Source organism: Tachypleus tridentatus, chromosome 1 (genome assembly GCF_004210375.1).
Source record: "Tachypleus tridentatus isolate NWPU-2018 chromosome 1, ASM421037v1, whole genome shotgun sequence".
NCBI lineage: Eukaryota > Metazoa > Arthropoda > Merostomata > Xiphosura > Limulidae > Tachypleus > Tachypleus tridentatus.
The window spans coordinates 162896102-162909142 of NC_134825.1; the positions used below are offsets into that span (position 1 = coordinate 162896102).

At 34.8% G+C, this 13041-nt stretch overlaps 1 protein-coding gene across 2 annotated transcripts in view; it reads right to left on the reverse strand.

The window, feature by feature from the left end:
• Positions 1–490: 490 nt before the first annotated feature.
• Positions 491–13041, reverse strand: part of LOC143229407 (uncharacterized) — a 173694-nt gene continuing 161143 nt past the window's right edge. For both annotated transcript variants that reach the window (XM_076461721.1, XM_076461729.1), the window contains 2 exons: positions 9326–10719; positions 491–1145 (listed from right to left, as the gene is read on the reverse strand). In XM_076461721.1, coding sequence (XP_076317836.1) covers positions 9583–10719 — 1137 coding nt within the window. In that variant the 3' untranslated portion in view covers positions 491–1145; positions 9326–9582. The remainder of the gene's footprint in view (positions 1146–9325; positions 10720–13041) is intronic.

Here is a 13041-nt window from a genome sequence, read left to right on the forward strand (position 1 = left end):
GGTCAACTAATTGTATTATGTTGTTGTAGTGGTCAAACCCACTGCCTAACACGTCTCTTACGAGTAATAATATAGTTCTTATACATTCTTATAATTTTTAAACCATATTAATAAATATATAATCGATAATTTGGTTTGTTTTGGAGAACTTACACAGCGATACACATGGCTTGTTCGTATGTCTGTTTCAGTGGTTTGATAAGATTAAACACACGCAATATTCTGAAAAGAACTGTACATGCACTGAATTTTGTAGGCGCTCTCACACACGCACACAAACGCATAGATTCAGGACACTAACTGAAAAGTAGGTCATGGGTCTGTTACTTTTTCGTGTTTGAACTGACGTTGTCATGTAATCATTTATACAAAAGTTAGAAGACAATGTGATTTACTTTAGTTCTTAGTTTATTTTTAAATAGAAAAATTGAAGATTTAAAAAAACAATTTAGGTTATGTGAAAGCTTCTGTGCAAAGAAATAATTCATCCTTTTATAATATTTAACCTTTATTTTGTGTTCATTTACAAACGATAGATGGACACCATATCATCTTACAGTTAGGTTCTTTTTCCTTCTTCTGCTCTTTCAAATTGAAAAATCAAATGCCCAAGATCATATAACGATAAAATAAATAAACATGGAAATTGCTAAAACAAAGTAATATTTTAATGTATTTTTAAAAATAAAAAACACAAAATCCCGATGGCAGTGTTGTTTCCTTATTCACGTTAAATGACTAACTCAGTTAATATTTGCCCTAAAATGTTTAGTTTTGAACCATATGGTTAACAAATCGAAGCTTCTCTTAAACATTAAATATAATGTTTAATTTGTTTTATTTTCTTTATTTACAACATGTAAAACTCCGGTTTTGTTATATTGTGTATTTATATATTTATATTGCGTTATTAAAATTTAAAAAAAGGAATATTTCTAGCATGATATGTTACTGATTTGTATTGTATTATAGAAAGTATTTTAAATAAAAATGAAATTCCAACTCTCTAAATTAATAACATATTGAAGTGTTGTTGCAATTAGTGTGTAATATACATATATATAAATTGTTTTGAAAGGAAGGAAATTCGTCGATTCTTTTCTTCTTAGATATTCTGTAACTTCTCTGAACTCGATTAGTGACACCTAGGTGAAAAAAAAACAACAAACTTTGTGTAATGTGACATAAAACAAGAAACATGAGCTCATATATACCTAAATATTTGTTTTTACATACAATTTATGTTAAGCCTTAAAACGGACAACACAAAATAATTTTGTCTTCTGAATGAATAGGGTCACGTGTTGTAAGATGAAAAATGCTGTAGATCAGTACTATTTCTACACGATATATTTTTATATTTTAAAATTTACATGAAAATCCTAAATGGGTGTATCCAAATCAATTATTTTTAGGAATAGACGTTCAAAGAAATTATGTGACATTTTTCATCAGGAGAGTAGATGCACATGTTACTAAGAAACGTGATAACATTTATATGTTACATCTTCGTATAGCTTTACAGCTGTAAATGTCTGTAATCCTAGTGTTCAAAACTTTCTGTCCAGATAACATATTTTAGTATATATATACGTTAAATATAATTTTTTATCCAAACTATATAATTTTAACGAGTGCTTAAAGGAAGTCGCAAAATTCATACCTTTTTAAGGTGTTTACATTCTGACAATGTTAAACTCTGAACACACGTGGAAAGTTAGACAAAGAACCGATAGATAACCATTGTAAGTGTACCTATTATGAATTACAAGAATATCATCTTTATTCGCGTGTTTGTTACATGACAAGCATATTCATGTAACTATAACGTTTCAGACGTTTTGTAACATGATTCTCTAACGTTTCTTTGCACCCTTACACGATTCTGGGTGTAATATCATGCGCAAAACAACAATTTATTCTATTTAAAGTGAGAAAAGTGCAGTTTTGAAATATAAATAAGCTTGACTTCCTCCGGAACAGACAGGATAATTTCAAAGCAAAACAGAGAAAAAAAATAGCAAAGAAAATGAATGTTGAAAATAAAACATTTCTTAAAACAACAACTTTCCTTTAAGAATCATTTAGGCGTATGTATCATATTGGAAATTTAATTTTCTGAGAGGGGGAATTTCAACGGAAGGTTAGGCCTAGAACCTCATGTACAAAAATGTGAATGTTCTTTAAAGTAAGGTACTATCCATGGACACCATAATAAAACTCTAGTCCCGTATACCACTGTTGGCCAAATATTCATACAAATAGTGCGTTAATTCTTGATTACGAGAAACCAACTTGAAATAAAAATGTATTTCAGAACAGCTGGTATGGGTATTAACACTTTTATTGACAAGCAGAGAACCACGTTTCGACCGTCCTAGGTCATCTTTAGGTTAAGAAAGAGAGAGTTTGAATATGACCGTTGACGGAAACATGTCCCTAAGACACCATCAATGAGAGAATAAGAGAAATTAAGATCTTTATTGTTGTTTGTTTGTCCCTAAGACACCATCAATGAGAGAATAAGAGGGATTAAGGTCTTTATTGTTGTTTGTTTGTCCCTAAGACACCATCAATGAGAGAATAAGAGGGATTAAGGTCTTTCTTGTTGTTTGTTTGTCCCTAAGTTAAGAGTAAAATGAAAAGACTTGCTTGTTGGATATTTCGTCTTCAAAAGGTCATCATCAATACTAGAATTTGAGAGATTGTAATTAATAGTACCTTAGATGTATAGAAACTAAAGTACAATGTAGTTCGATTCTACAGGGAAAGTCACTGTGCAGTTTTGTAATCATATTTTATTCAGTCTATTTCAAGTCAGCAACTGATAGCGGTGTTTAGAAACAAAATAAGAAGGATCCAGGCTTGTATTGATAACAAAATAAGAAGGATCCAAGCCTGTATTGATGACAACGGGGGTCATTTTCAACATTGTTTATAATTGGCATTCATATTTACCTCCTGTATTCTATATTGAAACATGTCTGTTAATAAATATATAAATAAATATGTTAATAAAAATATAAATAAATAAATAAAAAAGTGCACAGTGACTTTCCAAACACCCTGTAGTTACCTCCTCACGAAGTTCTTGAACAATCACGGAACTCATAAAGAAGTAAAACTTTTAAGCATTTTGAATTAATTAATAGAAAAACCTGCCTGTAGAAAGAGATGTTTAACAGAGCTTTACTGAAATGTCTGTGTGAACTGTGCGGTTTATATGGTGCCGATGTTTAATGTAGATAAATATCACGTTATGGACCGTATCATCTATATATATATATATATATATAACGTGTGTCGAAATATCTATACAATAAAACCCATAACGCAGAATATGGTCAATGTGGATTCAATATATTTTTTTCTTATGTGAATAAATAAGTTTTTGAATCTTTTTAATTACAAAGGAAATTTTCTACGCGAATGGAACTTTATGACGTACATAGTTTGAATGTCTAGGTCAGATAACCATAAAGTTCCTGTATAACTGCTGTTAAGTTTGACCTTTTGACTAGCAAGCAGCGCGCGCTACCACAAAATCTTTGCCATGCTCTTTGAGCCGAATAATAGAATTGCCTATTACTTATATAATGCACCCATAACTATAAACATATTGCGTGCTCAGCAGCATCACGATTCGAACCTTGTACGTTTCAATAAAACATTACATTTAATTTACTTCACTATTTTTCTTTCTTTTTCCTACTCCATATCAATCTATCAACATGAAATATTTTAACCCTAAAATTACAAATGTGGTCCAGTTCTCCATGAGCTACTTTAAACGTATTTTTAATAAACATTGCACAACATTATTTTGCTTGTCGAGACCATGATCTTTGGCCATTACTAGGTCCCTAGCACTATGGAAAATGATACAAAAGAAATTAATATAATCATACCATCAATACTGCAATAATCTCAACTCATTTCTGCTAGGCTAGGATTGTCCACGTAACCTTCATGGAAAATCTAAGGTTTCATCCAATTTTTGTTTATCAGATCTTTACGCTGGGCGCTATGATCAGCATAAATGTAAAATTATTCAATACGTTGCAGTATGTTCAGTGGTCCGAGGGTTAAAAAGATTTTTGACTGACCGGCATGGCCAGGTGAGTTAAGGCGTGCGACTCGTAGTCTGAGGGTCAGGATTTCGAGTCCCTGTCGCACCAAACATGCTTGCCTTTTGAGCCATGAGGGCGTTATAATGTGATGGTCAATCCCACTATTCGTTGATAAAAGTGTAGCCCAAGAGTTGGCAGTTGGTGGTGATGACTAGCTGCCTTCCCTCTAGTCTTACACTGCTAAATTAGGAACGGCTAGCGCAGATAGCTTTCGAGTAGCTTTGCGCGAAATTAAGAAAAACAAACAAACAAAAGATTTTTGAAAATAATGTTATTCGATGTTAACAGGTTTAGCAACTTGTATTTTTTGAGACTCTATTTCTTCTTAAAAACACGTATGAATATCTTAATTAAAATAACAATAATTTTCCCTTTCAACCGTGGGAGTGTTATAATGTTACCGTCAATCCCACTATGCATACACGTGTAGGCATGGCTATGTGGATAAGGCACTCGACTCGCAATCTGAAGGTCGTGAGTTCGAATTCCTGTCACACCAAACATGCTCGCCCTTTCAGTCGTATGGGCGTTATAATGTGACGGTCAATCCCACTATTCGTTAGTAAAAGAGTAGCCCACGATTTGGGGTGGGTGATGGTGAATAACTGCCTTCCCTCTAGTCTTACACTACTAAATTAGGGACGGCTAGGACAGATAGCCCTCGTGTAGTCTTGCTCGAAATTTCAGAACACACCATACAAAGGGATAAGTGTTAGCACCTTAAACTGATAGAAATTGTAGTTTTTTTCTTTTTCATTTACATAAGAAGGCCATATAAAGTAGTTTAGATTATTTTGTGATATTTGTACGTTCTAATGGTAGCACTACGACAGTTAGCCTGCTCGTAATAATTTTGTTTTTCGTTCTTACTAAATATATATTCTATAGTCTATCCTTAAAACACGTGTTTTTTTCTTTATATGGATAATTTAAAATGGGGTCAAAAGGTTATACAATAAAAATTTATTTTCACACATTTGAAAAAGTTATAAAAGGACAAAATTAAATTATATAAAGTTTAAAAACAAAAGATACAGGGCCCTAGCACGGCCAAGTGGGTTAAGGCGTTCGATTCATTATCTGAGGGTCGCGGGTTCGAACCCCGTCACACCAAACATGCTCGCCCTTTCAGCCATGGGGTGTTTTGATGTGACGGTCAATCCCACTATTCGTTGGTAAAAGAGTAACACAAGGGTTGGCGGTGGGTGGTGATGACTAGCTGTTTTCCCTCTAGTCTTTTACTGTTAAATTAGGGACGACTAGCGCAGATAGCCCTCGTGTAGCTTTTCGCAAAATTCAAAACAAAACAAATCTACAAGTGTGTTCACAAGCATCGGATCGAAAACGATTCCTGAATTTTTAAAATAGAAAATGATATTTGCTGTAACTAAATTATACAAACGTAGATCCGTTTACAAGAAAATAAATGTTGACGAAGAGAGCTGAGTAGCTTGAGGTTTCATTGTGCATCCACGGATTTCGTTTCGTTACTTTAAGATTTTTTGTTGATGGTACACCATGTGCAGGTGTACAAAAATTAGAGGAAGTGACGAGAAACGGCCTGAAAGACGTTCGATAATGATATTTTCAACGTCAATAGTTAAATGGTCAGCTCAATGATTCAAATATAGTCTTCACTAATTTTGTTTAGATTTAGGACAGTCAGCACCATAAAGACTTTGTCCGGTTTTCAATTTAATAAGAATATTTACTGTCACTTCTATAGCGCATCCATAGCTGCAAGTTCGAAGTATCACGCTGCAAGCCACAGATCCCTGATATCCGCAGTCCAATTCATTAATCAGTAAATTATACCAGGTTAATCATCAAAATATTGGTGTCTATTCTTTATCTCGTTGACCAGTTTAGTAAATGTTCAACACGTATTAAAAATCAGTCAGAAATCATATTCGTAACATCTTGTAGTTGAAATACGAGAGGAATAAACTCTGAAAGAGGGGGAGGGACATATTGTGAGGGTTTTAAGGGTGACAGTTAGTGAACACTACTTAGACTGTAGCTTAAGTGTTCGAACCTTTGTTGTCAGTATAACATATGTAGAGGTCCTTCAATTAGTTCCAGGTGAAGAAACTTAAACAGATGAATGGATACAGTCTGTCAATCGACTATGATCCATGTGATGCCACGAGGACTACACGAGAAGTCCCTATACTATTCACGCGAGCTGTTCCTTCTATTCACGCATGAATGTTTAGATAGCACTCGGTGATAAGTGAAGCGAAATAAACATCTGTATTTTTTCTTTCTTTCTTTTAATAACAACAATGATGTTTTCATTGTTTATGATTACTTATATTTCAATTGCGTCAGTGATAGAGAACACATATATATTTGCTAGACGGTTTCATTCATTTAGATTGGTCAAAAATCAGTAAAATTTCTACACTGTTATTCTCTGAATTTTTTAAATATCTTTTGGCATCAACCACCAGTTTATACCGTATCACAAACTACTGTACGTTACAGTTGAAATACAACTATAATTATAAAGTCTTACTGGATCTGAATGGTGACAGATAAAATAACAATAATAAAAAGGTTAAAGCACACAATCAAGCGTGAACTATTAATAACAAAGATACCACCATTGAAGCTTGTCCTGCAGAATGTGTGGTTGTCATGACACCTATTTTTTTAATAAACTTTATACATTTGTTTGCTTGTCGTTAATCAAAGCTACGCAATGGGCTATTTTTGATCTGCCCATCGAGGGCATCGAAATCTAATTTTTACTGTTATTAGTCCTGAAACAGCAGTGAGCTACTGTAATACGAACTTTATAAAATGTCCAATACTAACACACATTTTTGAGACCAACAATCGAAGAAGAAGAAAGATAAACAAGTGGTTCTGAAAAGATCCTTGTTTCTCTGTTCAATGTTATTATTCATATCCTAAAAGAAAATATGATTTCTGACTAACGTAATACAATTTATGATAATTGTAATTCGCTTACTTAGTCTGACCCACATAATATCACCCATTGTTTATGAAACTGACAATTTAAATAGCGCCTGGATTACTATTACACCTCTCGCATCCCAGCCGGCTGGAAATTAACGAAAGGCCTCGTCGGCATTGAATATGGTAGATGTAGTATATTTGGCATACTATAGCATATTTTTCTTTTCTTTCGCTTGCAAATTCATAATTTAGTTTAATTAAGGTATCAAAACAATGCCTAACTTCTGATAAATAAACAACAAGTGCCAGGACAGCATAATCTCACTTCGTTTTAACTTGTCAAATAATTTAAATTGCTATATAAGTGATGATATTATGAGGGGGATTTTACGAGTAAATTGGATAGTGTTTAATATTAGTAACATCCGAATTACTGAAATCATTCGCTCACAACCACAACGAAACAATGAATCTTCAATGACGTCACCACTCTTGTGGCATAATGAGGAATTAATTAAAAAGCTATATTAGTAATATTCATCGGCTATGCCCTATGTGTAACTATGAAATACTGTCTGAATGATGATGTTAATATTTTGCAACTGAGATATTAATGTTTACAAATATCACTAAATAATCGTGGCATACTGCGATGTTAAACAAAAAAATAGGCTTAACACACATTCGTTTGAGTTTTCAGAGGAGTTTGAAATTTGTTACCTTACCTCATTTGTTAATAAGATACATATTATCTTGCAACCGTATATAATGTCAATTGGTTTATAGTTTTCCAATATATGTTAGCGTTTCCTTCACAAAATTATTAATTAAAATTAATTAAAATTATTCTTATAAGTCTGGATTACAGATAACTAGCAAAACAGCTGCGGTATTAACAATAATGTGTAAGTAAATACCGAAAGACCATCTACAAAAGTTGTATATGACGTACACAGTTAATTGGCCTTGTAACGTTACGCATACTTAAAGAATTCCATTATATTTGCTTGGTATATTTATTAATTATATTTTCATGTGTCTTTGATGTGCGCGTGTGATTAAATTTTAAGCATTGTATTCGATGAGGTACAAAAATGTATTTAATTTTTAAATAATTGCAGTTAATTAATTGGTGTAAAAAATTCAGTTCTAGACTTTAATATTTCGTGGCAAATAATTTCATATCAATACATCTTTATAAGTACATTATGTATATACGTATGCGTGTATTAATCTGATTAACAGTAGACAAATCAGATACATATGTTTTGAAAATTCTTGAATTTGAGCACTATTGTCATCACACTCTATTTTACCATAAAGTATTTAACATATATTTTGTTTAGTCACTAAAACCACCAAAGTACAGCTTAAAAAACACACTTAATTTCATATTATTTACAGTTTATTTAAAATGGTTTCTTTTTGTGTATGTTTGTTTGTTTGTTTAATTTCGCGCAAAGCAACTTGAGGGTTATCTGCGCTTGCAGTCCCTAATTTAGGAGTGTAAGACGAAAGGAAAGGCAGCTAGTCATCACCACCCACCGCCAACTCTTGGGCTACTCTTTTACCAACGAATAATGGGATTGACCGTCACATTATAACGCCTCCACGGCTGAAAGGGCGAGCATGTTTGGTGCGACCGAGATTCGAACCCACGATTTTCAGATTACGAGTCGAACTCCTTAACCCACCTGGCCATGCCGGGCCTTTCGGTATATGCTCTATTGTTTTAGTGATATTTCAATACAGTGTTGGTAAATAAATACACTTTTTTTATTAAAATGAACAAAATAGACTGCGATAATTTTAAGTTGTTGTGACATCAAGACTAGTGATATAAAATTTACGTCTATCGATTTTGGAGGATCTCTTTTACTCTTAGACATCGGGAGTCAGGTTTAATAGATATGTATTGTTTGGTCATACGAACTGTGAAGTTCTCATTAACATAATATGAAAGTATAAAAAGTCTTCAGTAAGTTTCAATATGTTGTTTTTTCTTTTGCATAACACTATTTCAGATTCAGTGGTTATATAATAAAATCGCTTTTTGTATAATGAGTATAGGTAATAATAATTGTATCTGAAAACGAAATTTAGTTATTTTAGTTCTATGATTTCAGGGATTTAGCAGAAATCACGAATATCTCTCAAAAGAAATAACATATCAGTAATTTGGTTTTATATTTCTGTTACCCTAATAAGATTATCAAATAACCTTAACCCTAAACAAAGAGAAATAGGAGATTAGTTCTTATTTGATTTACCTTCACTAACTGTCTTGCACTTTGGTTCAATGAATGGGCATAGTTCATGTTCTCAATAGTCGAGGCCTAGCAAGAGTTAACGAAATTGGAAGAACCTTCGGGACATCAGGTATGGGGGGTTTAGAGTAGGGTCTAATCAAACGTTCATGACTAGAGCACACCTTTACTGCTACCATGGCGGCATTGAGAGATCTGTCATCGGGACATATAATCCGACCTCCACAACCTGACCTCGTATAAGCCGCCTGATCGCTAAATCAAACAATTTCGGAATGTCTTTTCATGTGAAGCGACAGATGGTCTGACCTGGAAAATGCACGTTCACACAAACGACACTGGAAGGGTCTGTCTCCAGTATGCTTTCGGTAGTGTCTGGTCAGCTCGTCAGAGCGGGCGAATTTCCAGCTACATCCCTTCCACGTACACTGGTAGGGTTTCTCACCGGTATGAGTCCGGAGGTGAGCCTTGAGGTGCGAACTTTTGGAATAGGTTTTCGTACAACCGGGATAAGAGCAGTTGTGAACCGTTACTTTTTTGGGACCCCTAGATCGGCGAACACGCCGAGGTTTAGATGGTGAGGGCTGAAGGGTATCCCCAGGACACAATGTAGTACCTCCAATAGAGCTTCGGCCAGAGGCCAGAAGTTCAGCCAGATGAGGAGAAGTGGGTGGGGTCACCATTCTAGAATGAGTAGGATATGGGGATGGGTATGTTTGGGGCATGTTTGACGACGAATGTTGTCGAAATAATCCAGTAGATGCTTTGGCCATAGTTGGGTGATAACCTCCATAAGGGTCACTCTGGTACGTGTATCTGATTGTGTGATTGTCTGGAGTGACTGGAGGTGAAACATGATGACTGGGCATTGCACAGTTGTATGCTGTCCAGTGACCACTGAAATATTCCGTAGCTGGATTGTTAGGGTAATGTTGATTTTCATATTTTATCTCAGAAGACGCGGCATTATATCTCTGGCCGTATGGGACAGGATTGTATATACGAAGCGATTCCGTGTTATTCGTAACATCAGGTAGCGGACCGTTCATAACCATTTCACATTTAACATTGGGGTTCGAAACAGTCGATTCCTCGTTATAAGCTTGCTTGATTCCTTCCAACGTTATACCCAGATCCATTTCCAAGCGATTTTCTTCCGGTCGACGGCCGTCTACCATCTGAGGCGGTGTTGTGTAGTGAAGCGTGGTGACAGGGGACAGCAGTTGCTGTTGTGTCGGAAACTGTTGACGCGGTACCGAAGTGACTTCTACCGGAGTAATAGCTGTAACAGCGGAAGGAGGGAGCGGTCGGCTTTCTGTCTGGACGGACTGCATTCCGTTCGGGGTACAAGGACCGGCCATATCTCCTAATAACACGCTCTCTATGTCTTGCCACATCTGCATGGAAATAAATAAATAATAAAAATAGTCATAGTCACACGTTTCTTAAAAGAAAAAAATATTGTGATATTATCATTATGTATACTTTAGGCTTAGCATTTTAATTTATCTGAAAAACAAGTTTATGACTCGCTATTTCACCCAGAAGGAATAGTTTTAAGTGGTATCGGTATAAATTAAATGCCCTTTACAGGTGTCTTATCCATAACGCACAAGCTAGTTTGTTTTTTGCCTACAATTGTCTTATCCAATAAGTAAGTAAGTCTTGTCAGTATACCTGTTAAAATTACAATGTAAATCTCTGTTTTACGAGTATCGCGACACGACGAAGTGATTTCTTATTGAACTCAAAACACATAAAATTCTCATATAAGCTTTCGTCGTGTCGCAGACAATAACGAAACCGAATGTTGTGATATTTTCCCTAGCAACTTATTTCTGTCCTGATTTAACGTTGCAAATACCGTTGCCCAAGATACGTGTATCATTCGTTAAAGACATGACTAAATGAAGTTGCTAAACAAACAATATTTTGCCCAAAAAGTAAGTGCACGAGCTAATAGGCTTGCGTTATGTATCGATGTTTCACCTTAACCTAACCGCTTCTTGATCTCTGTTATATCTCTTGCCGTAGTTCAAGGTATGAAACAATAGGGCGTGGCCTAACCCTAACACCCAACGGACTACTGGAAAAATGGAGCGTATACGTAGAGCGTGTAATAAATATATCGCATACTGGAAAAGACAGTTAATGTGGCCGAGGTTTAAATGTAGGTTTATTGATACTGCTCCTACTGACTTCTGTGTCATTTATTAAATAATATTCGTTATCAGCATGAAGCGAATAAGCAAAACATGAAGGGATTCGTAATAAGCATAAACACGTTCGCCCCCACGGAATGTGCGGCTTTGGTATCTTGCGGTCTCGAACAGTTGGGCAGAACTAGCAAACCCTGAGTGACGAGAAAGGAGACAACCCCCGGTGACCTTTCTTCTGTAGGGTGTTGAGTGAGGTCTGTCGTCTTTCATGTCTCTCGTTTTTTCTGTGTGATTGCTTTTCTGTTTCGTGTGTTTATATGAAATTGATTTCCAAACGAAGTTTTTACTCGTTAAAATATGTAAGTATCTCAAAATCAGTATTGCCCAGAATTGATTTACAGAAGCATGTTTCTCTGTGTCATTATCTCTGAAGTTATACAAAAATCAGTAATGCCCAAAGCTGCTTTATACAAACTTAAAGCATGTTTCTCTGTGTCATTATCTCTGACGTTATACACAAATTAGTAATGCCCAAAGCTGCTTTATACAAACTTAAAGCATGTTTCTCTGTGTCATTATCTCTGAAGTTATACACAAATTAGTAATGCCCAAAGCTGCTTTATACAAACTTAAAGCATGTTTCTCTGTGTCATTATTTCTGACGTTATACACAAATTAGTAATGCCCAAAGCTGCTTTATACAAACTTAACAGTATGCCCAAAGCTGCTTTATACAAACTTAAAGTGTCATTATCTTATCTCTGAAGTTATACAAAAATCAGTAATGCCCAAAGCTGCTTTATACAAACTTAAAGCATGTTTCTCTGTGTCATTATCTCTGAAGTTATACAAAAATCAGTAATGCCCAAAGCTGCTTTATACAAACTTAAAGCATGTTTCTCTGTGTCATTATCTCTGAAGTTATACACAAATCAGTAATGCCCAAAGCTGCTTTATACAAACTTAAAGCATGTTTCTCTGTGTCATTATCTCTGAAGTTATACAAAAATCAGTAATGCCCAAAGCTGCTTTATACAAACTTAAAGCATGTTTCTCTGTGTCATTATCTCTGAAGTTATACAAAAATCAGTAATGCCCAAAGCTGCTTTATACAAACTTAAAGCATGTTTCTCTGTGTCATTATCTCTGAAGTTATACAAAAATCAGTAATGCCCAAAGCTGCTTTATACAAACTTAAAGCATGTTTCTCTGTGTCATTATCTCTGAAGTTATACACAAATCAGTAATGCCCAAAGCTGCTTTATACAAACTTAAAGCATGTTTCTCTGTGTCATTATCTCTGAAGTTATACAAAAATCAGTAATGCTCAAACTGCTTTATACAAACTTAAAGCATGTTTCTCTGTGTCATTATCTCTGAAGTTATACACAAATCAGTAATGCTCAAACTGCTTTATACAAACTTAAAGCATGTTTCTATAATGCCAAAGTTGTTTTAGAGAACTAATGCCAAAGTTGTTTTAGAGAAGCTTAAAACACTTTTGTCTGCCGGTTCAACTAAGTTGGTCCTACTTCCATAACCACGTGCTCCAGCCTACTG